The sequence below is a fragment of the Falco cherrug genome, chromosome 5 (genome assembly GCF_023634085.1).
Source record: "Falco cherrug isolate bFalChe1 chromosome 5, bFalChe1.pri, whole genome shotgun sequence".
Classification (NCBI taxonomy): domain Eukaryota; kingdom Metazoa; phylum Chordata; class Aves; order Falconiformes; family Falconidae; genus Falco; species Falco cherrug.
In genome coordinates, this window is record NC_073701.1 from 11,451,553 (window position 1) to 11,469,934 (window position 18,382).

Genomic DNA, 18,382 nt, shown 5'->3' on the forward strand with positions numbered 1-18,382 from the left:
AGGATTCAAAAAATTCACCTTTACTACCTTATAACAATTCCTGTCTTCCACCCTGCAGCTTTGTGGGCTGTTGTGCCTGGTGCAGGCTGCACCTCGTCTTCTCCACACCTTGGATCAGTGCAAGGAGACCCAGTGGAAGCAAACAACTAGGGCAAAGGTGTCGTCCAAGCATTACACAGGACGCTAATGTACTTCTCTTGTTCTTCCACTCACGTATTTGGAATACTTTCAATGTATCTCCAAAATTTCAGTCCATCTTGTAATTGCATTGCACACAGGAGCCAACAACAAACGTGAAAGCTCCTTGAAACTGCTTACAAATCTTGCACTTTGGGACAAAGCGATTTTTATAATTAAATTCAGCGCTAGCAAACTGAAGCAGAGTGTTCAGTGAACGGGCCAAAGGCCCACATGACAACCATGCAGACGGAGCAGGGATGGGCCTAGCTGGTCTATGTTCCTGGCCAAGCAGTGTGTACCCATTCATCAAGCCTGTAACCAGAAGTATTACAAAAGCAATACCGCCCGACAGGTCAGTGGCAGGGCGCTGCTATGGCTCTGCCTCAGGCCAGCAGTTTGGGAACTCTAACACTAGGCCATAGTTCACATGGCATTAGACTCTACTTCTTGCCCTGATCTCCAGGTGATAAACACAAATATGAATGTATATAGACACATACATGTAAGAGCCTACGCACAGACATCAGTGTGATATTTTATCAAAACAAAAATGTTAACCCTTAAAACCCCCTGAGATTCCACGTAATTACAGGGAACCCCTTCACATACATGCAGTACAAAGACAGACACAATAATTTTTCAAGAATTAATGCAAAAAGCTGGTAAACGCTTCCCAGTTACGCAGTGAGCCTCAGTGGCTGGCCTGTGATTTACTGTATCTTGGGGCACCTGATGTGCTGGGGTCTGTCACTGTACTGGTCATTTTCAGAGCTGACAGATGACCAAAGACCATAATGTAGGGCCAGAAGTTACAGGATTATGGACACCAGGCAAGAAAAGACAATACTGACAAAAAAGTTAGTGAATCTTGAGCTCACATCAAAATGGACAGACTTTGGATGCCCATAGGCAAGCATTCCTTGCTCTGTACTCAACTCACTCCAACCAAACTGAAAGATTTTGCTTGCCTCTACATCCATGTCTCACAGATATAGGTGGCACACAATACCGTGCTTTATCTATGCACTGGATACAAACCAAGAATAACATTTATTTTTGTGACAAAAGTGAAAGTAGTAGCATGCCATTTAATCGTACTTCAGTGCCTATTTCCTTTGTACCTGTGTGCTACACTTCGCCTCTCTCCCCTCATTTCCCACCCCACCAGCAGGAAGGTAAAGCATTATTTTGCCTTCCTGATACTTCTATGCAAACACAGACATCTCAATACTACATGGCCAAATATATTCTTAGGCAATTTATAATAAGATTACTTTCTGGACATAATATGTATGTACCTTTGCTGGAGAAAGCAAGTCTAGCTAACAGTTCTAGCAAGTGTATTCAAACTTAGAAGAATTTTTCAAGGTGTTTCCTTCACACCTTATATATCCACATTCTTAAGATGTTATCTGTGGCAACATAAAAAAAATATTCTAATATAAAACTTTTCATTCAATATAGAACAGAGGAAATAAAACAAAGATCACAGTATATAAATTAAATTGTTGCAAATAAAGTGCTATACAGCTTTAAAAGTGTGGGATTTTATTTGCAGTATGAAAAAGGCATAACTATAATGCATTTCCCATCTGTCATTTATTGCATGAAAATATATGTTGCCATCAGAGGTTTTTTTTGTTTTAGCTTGCAGCGTCCTTTAATCAAAGGTGAAGAATCACCCACAAATTCTCCTCTAGCTTTAGACACCTTGGCTTGAATACAGAGCAAGTATGTTGGGCATTTTTAGCATGATGATATGTTTGCATTACTTTGCATTTCCTCCTCTTAATTTTAATCTTACCAACCTCTCATTTTTAGTATTAAAAAAAAGGCAAAAAATTTGCTTTTTTGCACATGAAAAAATATGAACAAAGAGACTATAAATCACTTTTTGTTTCACTGATACTTAAGGTGACTAGCTTGTGGGTAACAATGTCAAACCTATTATGTGTAAAACTACTTAGTTTAACCCCAAGTTATTTTCCTGTGAAATACTTTGAAATATGGTGGATCTGAAACCACTCTAGGTATGGAAAAAAAAAAATGCATATGACAGGTAACAGTTACGCTGGATTTATGGTTAAGCCTCTAAACATTTAAATCATATAGTGTTTTGGCTCTCAAAAGTAACAACTATTTTAAGATAGCATAGCTAGAATACAGCAGAAGCCAATTTTGGAACTGCAACTGATCTCTATGGTTTAATTTCAATATATACGTTATGTTGGCACAAATTATTTCTACAAATAATTATCAAATCATTCTGTTTTTTTCAAAGGCTCATTCACAATCAATTCTTTCTAACTATAAGTAAGTATTCATTATTATATATAGTACAGTATAATGCTGGACTACATTTATAATGTACTGCAAAACTTGTGGGACTGCCGGATTCAATTTTTTTCAACTGTTATGGAAAATATTCTAAGAATCAAAGCACAAATGCAGCTTTAATTGCTCATAATGTAACTGGCCAAATATGCAATTAATTTTCTTAAACTGATATAAAAACTATTATACTTTTACTAAAAGAAAGTTTTAATCAAATAAATTACTAAGAAAGTTACAAGCTACTGTGAAAACAGGTATATACTACATTTGCCATGATTGATGAAATGTACTTCGTAGTATTACAGAATAAGCTGGATAAGAATCTGTTTATGAGTGTTTTCCTGAAGCACTTAACCACTGCTAACTAAATACCATTGTGCTCATGTCTTATGGTTTGAGGGATTCTACAAACTTATTTTCAAAATAATTATGAAACATATATGGTGTACACTACCTTTGCAAGTGTGCAACTGGGTGTCCCTCAAAGAAAAAAAAAACACATCACTGAATCTCAGCTAGGAAAGTGAGGCACTTTCCCTGAGTTTTTTTCTAGGAATTCCTTCCTTAAGCTGCTACTTTTTAGTATAGTCCATAAAGTATATTTATTACTCTGACAGGTGCATGGGCTTTGACCAATGTCCATTTACTCTGCCTCTTATGTTATCATATAAAATCTATTATCCAAATGATTTGGAAGAGAAACATCTTCCATTCTCAACTTGAATACAGACAGACTTTATAAATCTTACAACAGGAAAAGTTATCCTTCCTTACATACATATATTTTTTTAAATGAATGGATGTGTGTCAATTGCTTTACATGGGAAAAAAAGTTGACTAAAATACTTGGATATTCAAGAACTCTATGAAATTAACAGAAACGATGCTCCTACTAGATACACCAAAGAGGATTTTGTGTCTTTGAAGATACTGTTTCACTGATTAGTGCAAAATTCACAAGGACAAGACAGATTTACAGTAGTCAGGCAATGGAATAATGACAATGAATTCTGTGTGTGTAGGTGGAAAGAAAATGGAAGTTTCCATTCCTGATGAAAATGGAAATCTAAGAGATTAAGGACAGATGAGTTGCTATTGAAGTGCCTGCAGTCAATTCCAAATGGCATCATCTAGCTGTCAACAGTGATGAGTCTGCACTAGATGGACTAGATGATCTTCATTAATGATCCTATCGACCAATTTATTTCTGATGCAAGCTATTTTAATAGTAGATCTATTTCCACTTTCCCCACAGCTTATCCTTTGTAAATGACCAACTTCAGATACAAACAAGCACAAACACCCTCATGGATTGTGTTTTGCCCTAACTGTCTATTTAAATGTTTTTTTCCAATATGACCCCATATTGATAAATGGAAACTTCTCCACGCACAGCCTAATGGAAGACAGCTCATCTAATAGTAATCTTAACCAGTAGTACAGTGAAACTTTTGAAGTTAAATCCTATTTCCCAAAACATTATTCAGCCCATAAAAGCAGGGAATAAAAGAGGTCAAACATTATTTCTACTTTCTTCTCAGGAAACAATACCAATTATATTCAAGCTTAGTGATTTTGTTTATTGAGAATACTGAAATCACTGAATTTGATGTCAGGCTGCTACTGCCATATGGAAGAAATTTTTTAAAGAGCTTCAAAGGGAAGAAGTGTGATAATTTTTAATTCTCCTACTGAAAGTGAATTGAACTGTCTTTTAAGTTATATGTTATTGTTTATACAGCAGCAATAACCTGCAAGTATATAGCATTGACAGAATACCTGAAATCAAGTTTCAGAACATTACAACATTTCATAACAAGACCAGTCCACTGGCTATAAATCATGGTCAATAGAATACCAATACCCTTTCAGGCTGTCACATAATATGGGTTGAGAGGAATAGTTAATGACCTCTGTGTGCATGCAAACTGCACAATAAAGCTTATTTGTGAACATAACCCAGCATCTGTTATTGATCCTGAAATGCTTTCAATGAACTGAACTCAGACCATAATTTGAATTTGACAGACTGCATTTATACCTCATCTTTAAGTTACTGCAGTAAGAAATACTGCAAACTTCATTCCATGTATTCATTTCTGCTTTTCTGTTTGTGATGAACTTAACATGCTATAAATACATATGAAGAAATATATCACAGTAACAAATTGTTTAAAAAAAGGAGTGATAAATCTGAAGACATACCTCCTGATTCCATTTTCTTGTGCATTTTAAGACAGGTTGCAGGATTAATAAACTTCACGAATTTCTCACTGCATGAAGTGAAACCCATTAGCCACTGGTAACTCACCCTTTTCTGCTCTTTAATATATTCCATCAGTTCCTCTCTTGTCTTTTTCACTGCTTCTTCAATTGCCTTTTCACTTCTTTTTTGCTCCTCCATTAATGCTTCCTTGACAATTTCCTTTTTAAAAGGAAAACATGTAAGTGTAAACATTAAAAGTATTTCACAAATGTAATACAGGTCATCCCTTTCGCTCCTACTAAAATTTTATCATGACCACACTTCTTTCTCAACTATAGTTATCTGAAATGTATGAAATACCTTTACAACCTTTCTTAAATTCAGTACTTCAATCACTGAAGGGCCTAAAGATGAGAAAAATAATCACTTTAAAGCTATGTTCATAGATACATGATGTTTCCTGAGAGCAGAAGAAAAGGAAGCAATACAGGTATTACACTCCAACAGAAGCAGGGATATACGAGTTGCTATTAATACAATAGACTATTTCGGTTAGAAGGGACCTACAATGATCATTTGGTCCAACTGCCTGAGCACTTCAGCGCTCACCAAAAGTTAGAGCATGTTATTAAGGACATTGTCTAAACGAGTCTTAAACACTGACAGGCGTGGGGCATCGACCGCCTCTCTAGGAAGCCTGTTCCAGTGTCTCTCCACTTAAGTTCTCAAAGTCACTGTCTGTCTTTGCTCTTTTTGTCAGTCATTACAGTAAATTATCAACTGATATAAAGATTATATAAATTCTGGTATTACCTATTGCTACTGTTTTAAAGACTCAGCTGCATGTACCTCCTGTCAGTATATGTGCTCACTTTTCCTTCATCTCTTTCTTTGCTCTTTCTTGTTATGCTATATCTACCTTTAAACTTTATTCTAATTTAGATTTTGGTTGCAAAGGTAAAAACTGGCCCTTATTTCATCTTTGGCTTAAAAGAATACAGCATTATTTGAAGCTTTTAGTGTTATTTTAATAGATATAGCAAATGGGAAAGCCCAGTTTCCCATAGGAAGCTGAGGAAGAGTACTCCACAAATTGTACTTGATGTACAACTCCTCCTCCTCCCCCTCCTTTTTTTTTTTTTTTCGAAAAAAAAAAGTCTGATCAGGGGCTGAAGGACTACATTATAGTCACAAAGCTAGCTTCCTTATAGGACTTCATGTAAGTGTGCTTGACACCAGTTAGAAGATGAGAATACCTAATAAAAAATAAGATAGTCAAGTATTAAATTGACAAACCACATTCAATCATATATTAGGAATCACAACCAGGTAATTACAAAATATGTATCTGCAGGAAGACAGAAAGAAAAAACCCACAGTGTACTGTATATACCAGAGAAATCCAGTCAGCATTTAAAAAAAAAAAAAAAAAAAGCAAGCCATATAATGGCTTGCAATTTTATAGGAAAATTCTTTTATTTCCACACAAGGATCAGGTGGCAGTACTAAATTTTATCTAGGAAATGCAACCACAGACTGCAATGCTAGTGGTTTTTCAGGAAATAGTAACCCTCAAATTATAATGTCTGTGGTTATAAACTACTACAAACTACTTCTGAAGGCAGACATGGTTAAAGTCTGCATGAGTGGACTACTCCTCTTTCAGACTTTGCAAGTGTATTAAAAATAAACTGATCTAATGGCAGGGATCTCTTTTAACTCAGTGCCGCCAAGTTGTGTGCTCCTTTACACACTCAAAGTTACAGAACATTTCCTTTTAATGAAAAATGCTTTTCTGTGTCCTTATGGAACCACCATCATCTCCATAAACACTGGACACACTAATGTTTCTGCAAGAAGGTGGAAAAACGTAAGTAAAAAAAAAAGCAAAACTGAAAATAACTGAAAAACATAAGTAAAACAGAAAATAATAGTTGGGTATCCTCTCAAGAGAAATGCAAGCAAACACTACCACTAAAAGTTGAACAATATGGTAAAGGCCATAGAAACTGGATAAAAAGTCCTTTGAAAAGCAAGTTGTTCTCCAGCACATGACATGATACTACATTGTCAATAGTCTGTCTGGATAGGAATATTGCAGCAAAAAACCAACAACTTCTTGTATGAATCCACAAGATATTGAATATGAACAGCAATGTTATGATAGTCCAAGCCTGAAAAAATATTTTTTTTTCTTCCAAAGATTAACAATTTCCCACCCTATCAAAACCCTACAAAGTCTAACAAAGTTATTCCGGGAATTGCAGTAGCAGATATGTCGGTTTTGCTGGGTACTTCAGAAACACAGAAGAAATGGAGTATTGCAAACTCTGCCTCCCCCATGGGATTCTGTACCCTATGTATAAGATGAAGCAACAAATGGACAAAGGAAGATTGATAAACTGATACTATTTTGTAGTCCCTTAATTGGCAAGACACTCAATGCTCTGTATATCTTTATATATATGAGAAGAGTTTTGAGGATGCATGTAAGTAAATGAATATTAGACGTCACATGGAAATCCTCCCAAATACAAAAGCATCATAAAAGCAGGGAATGCAATACCAATTTAATGAATGTTTTATAGGTAAAAGTTGATCTCCTAGTAACGAATACTATAAACAGAGTAAATAATGATAAGAAAGAGAGAAAAACAAACTCTGAGGAAGAGATAAAAAGCAGTTTATAGCCTATTTAACAAAGAAAGTGTGATGGAAAGCCCAAGGTAAAGGGCTGGAAAATGAATATTATGGCAATATTCTGAAAGGACATGCTATTGTTAGGACAAAAAAAACCAAACCACATTAATAAAAATAGAGGGTAAGTGGGAGCTTGCATAAAGATTGAACCTATATTTGTTAGATATATCATCTCTTACAGATTCGATGTCTAAATGACCAGCAACCTGTAAACAAATATATTTACAACCGGTTCTGAAATAAAACCATGATACAGTCCTCAGTGACAAGTAACACGGTTGGTGTTGCAGGTACGAGAAAAAATTTGGCGAGTGGGAAAGAAAAAAGACTAAGAGACCTGTTTAACTTCAAATGATGTATTCAATAAAGTGATACCAAAGAGATTTATCAGTGATTTTAGTGCAGACAGAAATAGCACTCAAAGCGGGCATGGAGGAAAAAGTGAGTTAAGCTTCCAAATTCCACCTGAACGAAGACGAAAACTTGCACAGAAAGCATTAAGCAACTATCTAAATCTAGGAAGGCAATAGTTCCTGATACTGCTAAAGAAGCTCAATACCATGAAGTACCACAGAAAACTACTGCCAAGCGCTACCCATTAATGTCTTGCCCCTCTGCAACATAGGGGTTCCCAAACTAGCCTCCTTAATAAAATTACCGTTATCACCTGTGGCATCACACAGAACCAAGACACAAGTTCTGCAAGTTACAGGAGGCACAGATCATTGGAAAACAGCTCTGTCTTACAAACAGTATGATGATTTCAGAATAATAAAGTTGTAGGAAATATCATAATACCATGTAGCACCTCACTTGAAGTGGTAGAAGAAACAGATTTTTGCAGCAGCATCATGGGAATAGCAGTTGAATGTATTTTTACACATAAGCAGTTCAGGAGAAGTGTATCCATGAAGGAGATGAACAGACAGGCTAGAAAGATTACAGGAGATCAAAGGAGAGAACTTCTGCAAGGACAACCCTGAAAACTACTGTGTACAACAAAGAAAGACTATAAAGACAGATAAGTAGATTCACAATATGAAACTCATTCATAGATTTTAAAATCAGGAAAGGGGCACATACTTGCACTCAATGTTCTGTATTTTTTTAAGGTAAGGAAACTGGTGCCAATAAACAAAATCCCATAGTTTTGACACCTAAAAAAGGACACATCAGGGGATCTATCTGCAAAAGTAGTCTTACTGGACAATAAAAAGATAAGACAAATGTATAATGCCCATATTTTTTCTTTCATTATACACCTACTGATTTGACACATGAGAAAAAAAGCTGTTTCTAACAGATTATAGGGCTAAGAAAGGGCTATTCTACAGCTAATAAATCTGACAAAGCTAGAGCGGGAAATAACTTTATAGACAAACTTTTTTATTTATTAATTCTTCCAACCTTCTCAAATACTGGCCAATAAGGAAAAATATTTAGACAAATAATAATTCTCAAAAAAAATTTAACATTTAAGTTAAGCAATACTAAAAAAGAAACAAAAGGCAGTTCTTTCAGTATACAGCCAATGCCTTCATGTTTTCACGTACGTATCTTTAATTCACTTACATATGACTGGGTATGGGATTCCTCAGGACATTCAGTACAAAACTGATTCTGGCTTCTCAAGACTATCAAAAAAAGCACTCCCTCAAACAGATGAGCATGAATACCAAAATAGTTTTAATAATATCACAAGTAAGTAGCCATTCATTTTCTAGAATTAAGCACCGTGTGTTCTAGACGTTTTGCCTTTACCTTCTAAGCAATGGCATATACTGGCATTCATAAATTAATGGAAAAACATTAAACATACTTTAAAGCCCACACAGTGCAGAAGAATAAATTTGTTTTCAACTATCTAGATATTTGCCAGTAAAATTATATTAATGCATTCCAAGATCATAAATTACAATTTTCTTGTTCTGCAAGAACACCACCACATGAACCCTCAAGAGTGTGAACATAATTGCCTTGAATACTTAGAGATTTACTCAGCAAAGACTATTGGGAAGTTCACAATTATTTTCCATAAGCCTTTTAGCTAACTTTTCTTGCAAAAATATTTTCTCTTTTTATATCTTAGTATATCTCAGTTGTGGCTTGGCTGAATGAAGCACTGCAGCCTCAGTTTTCCTGAAATACTTTCCCATTGGTAAGATCATTTTGCCTTAGTGCTTTTGCTCATGTCCAAGAGGAAGCAGAGTTTATGTCAGTTCTTTTAATAAATTAAAGGCTTTTTTTTTTTTCCCCCTAATTATTTGCAGCCTTCAGAACACTTGAGTCTCTAATGTATCTGCTGTGTGAATTATGGCAGTGATGAACTCAGGCTCTTTTACCCTCGAGAATTAGGGTAAACTACAGTAAGTTATTCACAGTATTTTAAATTTAAGCCTTCAGGAAATGACAAAGGTGATTCTTTGCTTTGAGTGCTTTAGGAGAGTTATTAATTTCAAACTATGACATGGACCTAAATTTCCATGGCTCACTCTGCAGCTGCCAGCTTTCACTTCACTTGTAATGAATTTTCTTTAAAACAAAAAATGTGGTACATAAATTCTCTTTAGCTTCTTTTGCTACTTCTCTCCCCCACCCTGATTTCACCTCATTATGTAACTGACTATTTAGCTTTGTAAAATGATAACAACTACCATGCTGAGATCTCTGCGTGTGATAGCATTATAGCTACAGTAGATACTGCTATAGCTACTCTGCATTGCCCACTAATTACAAATACAGTATACCATCTTTCTATTTTACTCAAAACTGTATGCATCTCATCATCTTATATCCCCAAAGAATTTCTGGATTTCAGGTTTTTTAGAGTAAAAATAAGCGGAAAGACGATGACAATGGAGAGCACTGTCCTTTGTTTTTTCACTGAAGTTTATAGCTGTACATCAGGAGCTGCACTGCAGTTTTGAATTCTGCACAGAAACCTTCTTGTTCAGCCAAATTACCTGCTACAGTTTCTCCTTATCTAGAGTGTAACCCTTCTTTATTCAAATAAGTGTTCTAGAAGAATCATTCTAGCAGAAGAATTTCACCAAGCATTCCTTTCACCACTGACAACTACCAAATATATTACACTGTCCTTGCAGAGAAGTTGCCACTGTAAAAAATGCTATATAATGTATCAAAAATAGAAAAGAAAATACTGGAGACTTGCCAGGCTACATCTAGCCTGCTAAAATATATGAGTTCCTCATCCATAATGACTTTTCAATGTGTTGTAAAAGGATCATGATGTCACTGTGCAAATGAACATTATCTTAAATCAAAAGACCACTCATTTCTTTCACGGAGAGCTTATTTTCCCTGATTTCAGATGCAAGCCCGCCCTCCCTCTTCTGAATAAACCCAAAATAATTAAAAATATCTTATAAAAGCACTATTCACCTGGGTAACACACATAAAACCTGAAGATGCTGCTAGTTTCAACCAAATGGAAAGCCTTTTGGACTTCTAATACCTTACAGCCTCTTGAGCCAGTGCTCTAGAAAAACTTTTACCATTTCTGTGGTGATGTAATATATCTCATTTGTCCCTTCAGAGCTATAAGGCTTCAAAGAACAGTATCTTCAATTTAATTAAAAATCCCATGTTTCGAAGTAAAGACCCAAGTCACTGGAACAGCAAAGCTTTCATGAAAACAAATGCAATATTCGTGTTACTTTAATCCTTTAATTTCTTAAAAAAAAAAATGAACAATCAAACAAAGAAAAAAAAAGCAAAACCCAAACAAACAAAAGAGAAGGGGGTATGTCAAGGTTGCTCCATCAAGGTGAGATGTTAACTCAGTAATTCTCGGTTCTTACTTCCACTGTAAGTTTACTCTGCTGTTTCATACTTGATAACAAAATATTTTATATTAATCATGAGTTATTTTTATTAAACTGTCCCTAAGTCCCCAGATTTTTCTCTGAGAATGTTAAATTAATAAAGTAAATCTTACATGGAAGTAGCATCTCCTTTATCTGCAGACTCAATATTTACCTGATTGCGGACAAACAATTTTTTTAGGTCAAAGTTTTGTCAGGCATGAATATCTAAGAAATAGATATTGATATAAATGATCTTCAGAGCTTTATTTCTGCTAAAATTGCCTGACCGAAGAAATGTTAACTAGTGTACTTCAGGTTTTTTCCCAATTGCTTTCTCATATATAACCATGTTCTACAAGGTTCTTCTAGTGCGTGTATTTAAAACTTGGTGAAAAAAAATGACATTTTATTTTATAAGGAAAACTAGTGGATAAGAAATTCCTCAATTAAAACACAGAATCAAAATTTCTAAACATATTTTCTGGTCTAGAAGGTAAAGAAGCCAACAATTCATATCACTATGACACAGAAATTTATTTTCCCTCATTTTCATCACTTAAATATTTTACAGATACACAATGCTGCTGCCGTTTTTAAAATATGTCCTTCCCATCTAATTTATCAATTCCTGGCCCATGCATATGACAGTGTCCTTTTCCCTAATAGTTCGTCTAGTTGTGATTTTCAGTGTTTTACATTGATGTGCTTCTTGTCTGTTCTTAATTTACAGCCATTTCACAGAAATTTTTTTATCTGAAGGACAGAGTTGCGGGTTCTTGGTTATGATTCTCAGTGTCTGCTGACAGTGTAATGAGCTTCTACTACCACATTCACAATTCTGTTGAGGTCCTGTCTGGCTGTCAAATATGGGGTCTCAATTTCTCCTCTTTTGTTCTTATTTAGCTGTGACATAGACCAAAATATACTTAAGCCACACAGATTATAAAGTGGGTTTGTATCTCAAAGAAAATTATACAAAGTTGAATGTCTTCAAATTTTCCCATTCGTTATTCCTAGATTTACTTATGGATGCCATGACTGGAATTCATTTTGCATCACATATTTGCAGAACTTTTGTAGATTTACAGTATTAGTGAAGAAAAATTCCTTCTCTTTTATATGATGTTTAATTTCTTAGTTTTAGATCAAATCAGTAAAGCAAATATCTTCAAATTAACTTAGAGCAGAATGAAATTAAATTTTAATCTAGATTTCTACGACAATTATTGGTATGACACAAGATTAAAAAAGATGAAGAAACAAATATAAATATATCTTTTCTTTCTCACACACAGATTATTTCCTCTGGTGATAAACTGAAGAAGATAAACTAAGAGAAGAGCGATTTTGTTAAAAACAAGTCAGGCTTCTCTTTCCTAGTATTATGTTCCAAAATCATGTGCTAGTCAGCACGGAAGTTTTCTTTCTTGAAAGAAGAGTACTGCTCTTAAAGCTCTTTTTATGTCTGATACCAAAAGGTTATTTTGCATGTTCCCCTACATTCAGCTATGCTCAGTTGTTTCATTACTTGGTACTAAACATAATAATAGTATCAAGTGACAATTTTGAAGCAGGAAGCATAAAGAATTATACAGCACAGAATAAGGAATTAAATGAGGCAAGTGTTACACAGCCACAATTTTACATTTCGTTGTCTAAAATGTTACAGTATGTCTTTTGGCCATTACAGAGCTGACTTGACAGATTATGTTTTCTAAACAGTAACTGCACAAGAAAGTCAATAGTGCAGTTACAGCTCTTGAAAGAGAAATCTTATAGTAAAAAAAATACAAATAAGAAACAACTCTGAGTGGAAGGCTCTACTTAAAAAAAAATAATGTCTGCACACAAACTGCCCGTAGTCCCAAATGTTTTTCTTTGCTAAACCAACATAACATCTGACAACCTGTTTATAAGCTATCAGTTGGCACATGAGCACCGCAGGACTTCTTTTGTCCTCAAGAGAATTTTTGTAGTTGTGTTTGTAACAGCAATGGCCTAAAGGAGGCAGGCAAGTTCTTGGCAGAGGTAACAAGTGAAAATTCCTGCAAGAAACAGATTGCTACATGAAAGTCCATCCTCTCCGAAGAATTTGTACTGGTTAATTGGAGAATAAAGAGTGTGACTTCAAATATGCTATACATTAATGTGACAGAATATTGGAAATCTCAAGAAAAATCTGCATTTTCCTTAATTAGGAAAATAGATTAGGTATTTGAAAAAACAATCGAATTCAAAGGAGAAATCATCCCATATTATAACTGGATAAGATGTATTATACCTGTACTATCAAAATTGTCAGAGCTATTCGGTATTAAAAAAGATGTAATTAACTAATGCCACATGACTACATCAAGAGCAAGACATATTTATAGGAGAATTAATCACAACACTCTCCAATACCTCAGTGCTACTCACCATCACAACTACAACACTAGACTCTCCAACAACTACCAACTGCTTGATCAACTAGCAGCTTGAGCTGAAAAACCTGTCCTGTTGAAAGGCTTGAATTTCTTCACCAGAAAAGCACTGACAGCTCAGTATATTTAAGACTTTGAACGAACACATCCATCAATATTAAAATTCTTCTAATATCCTGTCTTGTGACAACTTCAAAGGCAACATCAGCAACAAGAAACTCTGGCAGTACACTCCACAGGGAAGGTAAATGTACCCTGAGTCACTACATCAACTTAATCCACCACCCACGGGGCATTTCACAAGCTCCTGAAATCCATAAATACAGAAACCTGGCTGACCTTGTGCATCCAGCTACAAGACTCCTTCACCAAAAACCCTCAGGACTTATCAGATCTCTCCTTGAACTTCATCACCATAGTCATCCTCCTATTTATCTCTTCATGTTCCACAAGCTCTAAAACTGTGGTGTTTTTCTTTACTGAAGTAAACAGCTACTCTATTATTGTTCTCCCATCTATTAACAGATTATTTTACAGCACTAGTACCAGTTCTCATTCTGGATACTCTAAATGATTTGTATCTAAACCCCAAGCAACAGTTCTCAGCTTGAATTTAGCTTTGAAGTCAGCTGCTTATCTTTTGTTATAAAGGCTTTGAGTGCCTGAAGGCTTATCGGTACAGTAATATTACCAGCTTGAAAATGTATATCTTACTACTTGATAACTTTATGTTCAGAAGACATAACCAAGCTATATACAAAGTAAAATCATTTTATTTACACTAGAAATGTAAGCAACACATAGTATAATAATGGCATGGCATCAAAAAAAACTTTGTGTAGTTGATTAGGTATGAGGTTAATAATTCTGTTTAACGCTGAAAAGGGAAATGGGATCTGTCTCCAAAGAGTTGATTTTTAAACTGCTGTGATACACTATTTTACTTCAAATTCTAAAGGTCCTTTCTATGTTGTTGTCATTCAGGACATGCAGAAAATAAAGTCATATGAAATTCAATCACCTTAATGAAACACATCTTACTTAAAATTCTTCAGCCTATAACATTCAAGTATGCCACCAAGAAATCAGTGAATTAACAGGGTGTTCCCCCCAATATTTCCAGCATCAGAAACTACAGAATTCAACTTTTGGAAGAGTAATATAACTGCTATCACAACATATTTAATTTGTAATTCCTACAATTGTTAAAAGCAATATTGGAAACGTCCTTCTCAATTTGTGTGAAGTGACATACAATTATACTTACAGAAGCACCGCTAGAAAGCAACTCCAGAAACATTTCTGGTTCATTACTGGTTTAGAGGTTTCCAATCTTTATAACCCTCTTTTTACTTTGTACCTATTCTGTTTTATCGTCTTAGAAAAACACCTTTTTACTAAGAGAGATAATGGAATTCCAGCAGAATAAGGAACAAATCTAACATATTTTCCTAGGTATAAAAAAGAAAAAGTCACCTGAACTGTCTACAACATAAATGCCACTATCTGAGCTAGTCATCTTGGGCATCTTCTGAAGTCAGTGAGCAAACCCAGCCACTTAAAGGGCACGATTCATCTCATTTCAATATATGTACCTGAAAGGGTTGCAGGAATTTTGTTCTGTATCTGCCAAATTCTTTCCATACACATAGTCTAGAAAAACAAACTGAGAAGATTGCTGTGCACTGAAATATCAACCAGGTGCAGTGAAGAATGATAGATGTCACAAAAACCAATCTACCATAACATTAGGTAGACATTCAAAAGAAAAAATAAAATATACAAAGCAGGTCCATGGAAGGGTAAAAATATACTAACCTGATTGTGTTTTCTTTGCTCTTGCATGGCTTCGCAAACAGCCTGAGCAATTTTCTCTTTATGTCTGTCACGTTCTGCTTCCCACATTTTTCTTTCTTCTGCATGAATCTTCTCCATATTTCTCCTCTCCTCCTCTACCGCTTTCAGAACAGCCTCCCGCACTACTTCTTTTTCAGCCTTTGCAACAAATCAAGCACAAATAAACAACCAAAATACCCAACATGGGTGCCTAACTCATATATATTACTTCTAATGAGATCTATGAGCTGACAAGATATGGGATGTGAATATTTTCACTTCTGAACTATGAACTTACAATTACATTATGGTGCTATCAAGCACGTATTACCACTGGACAATGACTTTGTAGTTACAGAAAGAAAAAGAAAGTTACAAGCAAGGGTCTTAAATCCCCATCTGCTGAAAAAAACAATATATCATAACTAGTTTGTTTAATGCCACGACAAAGAAAAACAACCATGCAGCAGAAACCATGTAAGAGTAGGTCCGTCATGGGCCTTCCCTACAGTGCCTGATATTCTCATACATGTGATACTCCTGCGCTTATCTACAGCTGTCTAATGTCCAAAAACAGTCTGTTTTCTGTAAGTAGCCAATACATACTTAAAACCAATGTGTCTTCCCTCCCAAAGCTCCTTAGCTATGCATCCTACAAGTACTGGTTAGTTTGGGTCATTTTCCAATACAAGAAATCATCAGAAGACACATATGGAATTTGAAGTAACAAGGAGAGCTCTACACCTGCTGAGCCACACAAATATATTTACCAGCAAGACAATCATTGCTAAATATCTACGAATAAGTAATGGCAGACTGAAGTTCAAAATTAAAAAAAAAACCCACAGGCTGACAAACAATACCCACAGCCCCTTCAGGTTTAATAAGCTTACAGGTCTTCCCAGTGCCCTTGGTGGTGGTTATGGAACTGGTCAGGCAAAGTTGTAAATGGCAAAAAACACTGGGTTCCTCAAATGCCTACACCTATAAAGCTGTTTCTTGCAGTTCATTGGGACTTGATGCTTTATTTAGACATTTATAAAATATAATGAAAATCAAGTTAAAAAAATGCCCTATATAATTAAGATATTTTATTAAGCACACATTTCCCCTAGGATCAACCATGTAACAGATGATTCTTGGATCACTGAATGTTATTCAGAGGCGCTTACCTAGCATGCATATATTACATTATGAAGATAAAAAGGAAATTATAATATAGCCTAACCAACTGTGCTAGGTACCATGCATGGCTAGTCTTCCCAGATCACTACACGCTACTGAACTCTTGTATAATCAGTATTAGAAATGAAAGATAGCTTAACATTTACAAAATTACTGTCCTAACCCAATGCACTTAAAAATGAAAGAGACAGAAGACATATCTTAAAAAGCAGATGCTCACTTTTAGTCAATCATCTTAAAAAAAGTAATTGAAAGCCTGTTAAAATGTCCAGACTTTTACACCATTTATAAAATGGTCTGTCCTCACTGAAAAGGACCATGTGACCATAACAAAAGTTAAATCAGACACAATGCTAATTGTCTTATTAAGATCATCAGTTGACCCTGCTACCTAGCTCTTCAAATTAAGATGTGTTCTTGTCGCTAACCGAAAGACCACGAAAGCAGGTATTTAGGTAATGCCAACAAATGAACTGCCATATTGTCACTTCTTATTATAAACTAATTCAGAGGCTATCTTCGATACCAGTTACATAGACTATCTGTATCAAGGCACAGGATGTAGCACATATATCCGTGATCTATAGAACGGCTTCTTTTACTTACAGATGAGAAGACAGAGCTTGACAAATCTATGTGAGTGAGTTGCTGAATGGGCTTTAGTAATGATACACATGGAATCATGTTGCATGCCTGCTACTTAACAAGAGATACCTTTGCAGCAGCTGCCACAGCCTCCTTACTTCTTTGTCTTTCTTCATCCAAACATTTGTCAAGCACTTCCTGTAAGTGAAATTAGTTATGAAAAATTAAAAAGCAACACACAATAGAGGAGTGGCTAAAATTAATTTCAGTCAAAGTGCTTGAGAAAGCTTCCTCTTCCTGTCAGTAACTGTGACAGGATCATTCCCAATGAACTTCATGGTGCAGATCAAACTCCCTTTTTTTTGGTAAATATAAGAAATACCTTGTGTTTTTGTGACTGCTGCATCAAAGCTTCTTCTATCTTTTCTGATAGCACTTCCTTCTCTGCTTCCAAAATGTCAAGAAGTCGCTGATGCTATTGGGAGAAAACATTCATATTATTGTAACCACAGTCTGCTATATTATTGTAACCACAGTCTGCTAGTAAAACAGACAAAAAGAACTCACTCAAGACACTCAGGTTTGTCAGCTGCTTACAAAATTACTTCAAATGTAGATTCAGTATAGCAATATCTACAGCACTCTGTTAATTGACCTCATGTCATGGAAAAAAAAAGCAACCAATAACAAGAAATAATTACCTTCCTAATTATTTACTATTTCCTCTCAGTCTGAAGAGAATTTGAAAACAAGTTGGAAAAAAAAAATCACTAAATAAAAGCAACAATTAGAAAATTTATAAAGATGGTCTAAGTAACACCACACTTTAAACATTTCATTTAAACAGCTGCAGAATTTAAATGATGCTTGTACTACCTCTCAGTTATACGTACAAAGGGCAGAAGGCTAATTTATTTTTTCCGACCATTTGTGATACCATGAACTTTGAAATCCAGTAAATGAGAGCAAACGTGAATGCTGTTTTCTCCCAGCTTTCTTGTAAACTGGAACATTTTTTTCAGGGAGAAAATGAACACTGAAAAAAAATGACCATGTAACCTGCATTTAGATGTATAATCTGTCACTGTTCTTAATCACAACCCATT

General features: G+C 35.2%; 1 protein-coding gene across 5 annotated transcripts in view; it reads right to left on the bottom strand.

The window, feature by feature from the left end:
• CCDC91 (coiled-coil domain containing 91) overlaps window positions 1–18,382 on the bottom strand; it is a 149,878-nt gene that overhangs the window by 30,730 nt on the left and 100,766 nt on the right. For 4 of the 5 annotated variants that reach the window (XM_055712245.1, XM_055712247.1, XM_027815048.2 and 1 more), the window contains exons 9-12: window positions 17,659–17,751; window positions 17,406–17,474; window positions 15,489–15,665; window positions 4,826–4,939 (exon numbers count right to left, since the gene is read on the bottom strand). In XM_055712245.1, the coding sequence (XP_055568220.1) occupies window positions 4,826–4,939; window positions 15,489–15,665; window positions 17,406–17,474; window positions 17,659–17,751 (453 nt within the window). Of the gene's footprint in view, window positions 1–4,719; window positions 4,940–15,488; window positions 15,666–17,405; window positions 17,475–17,658; window positions 17,752–18,382 lie in introns of all 5 variants that reach the window. The other variant, XM_055712248.1, reaches the window with a different exon arrangement.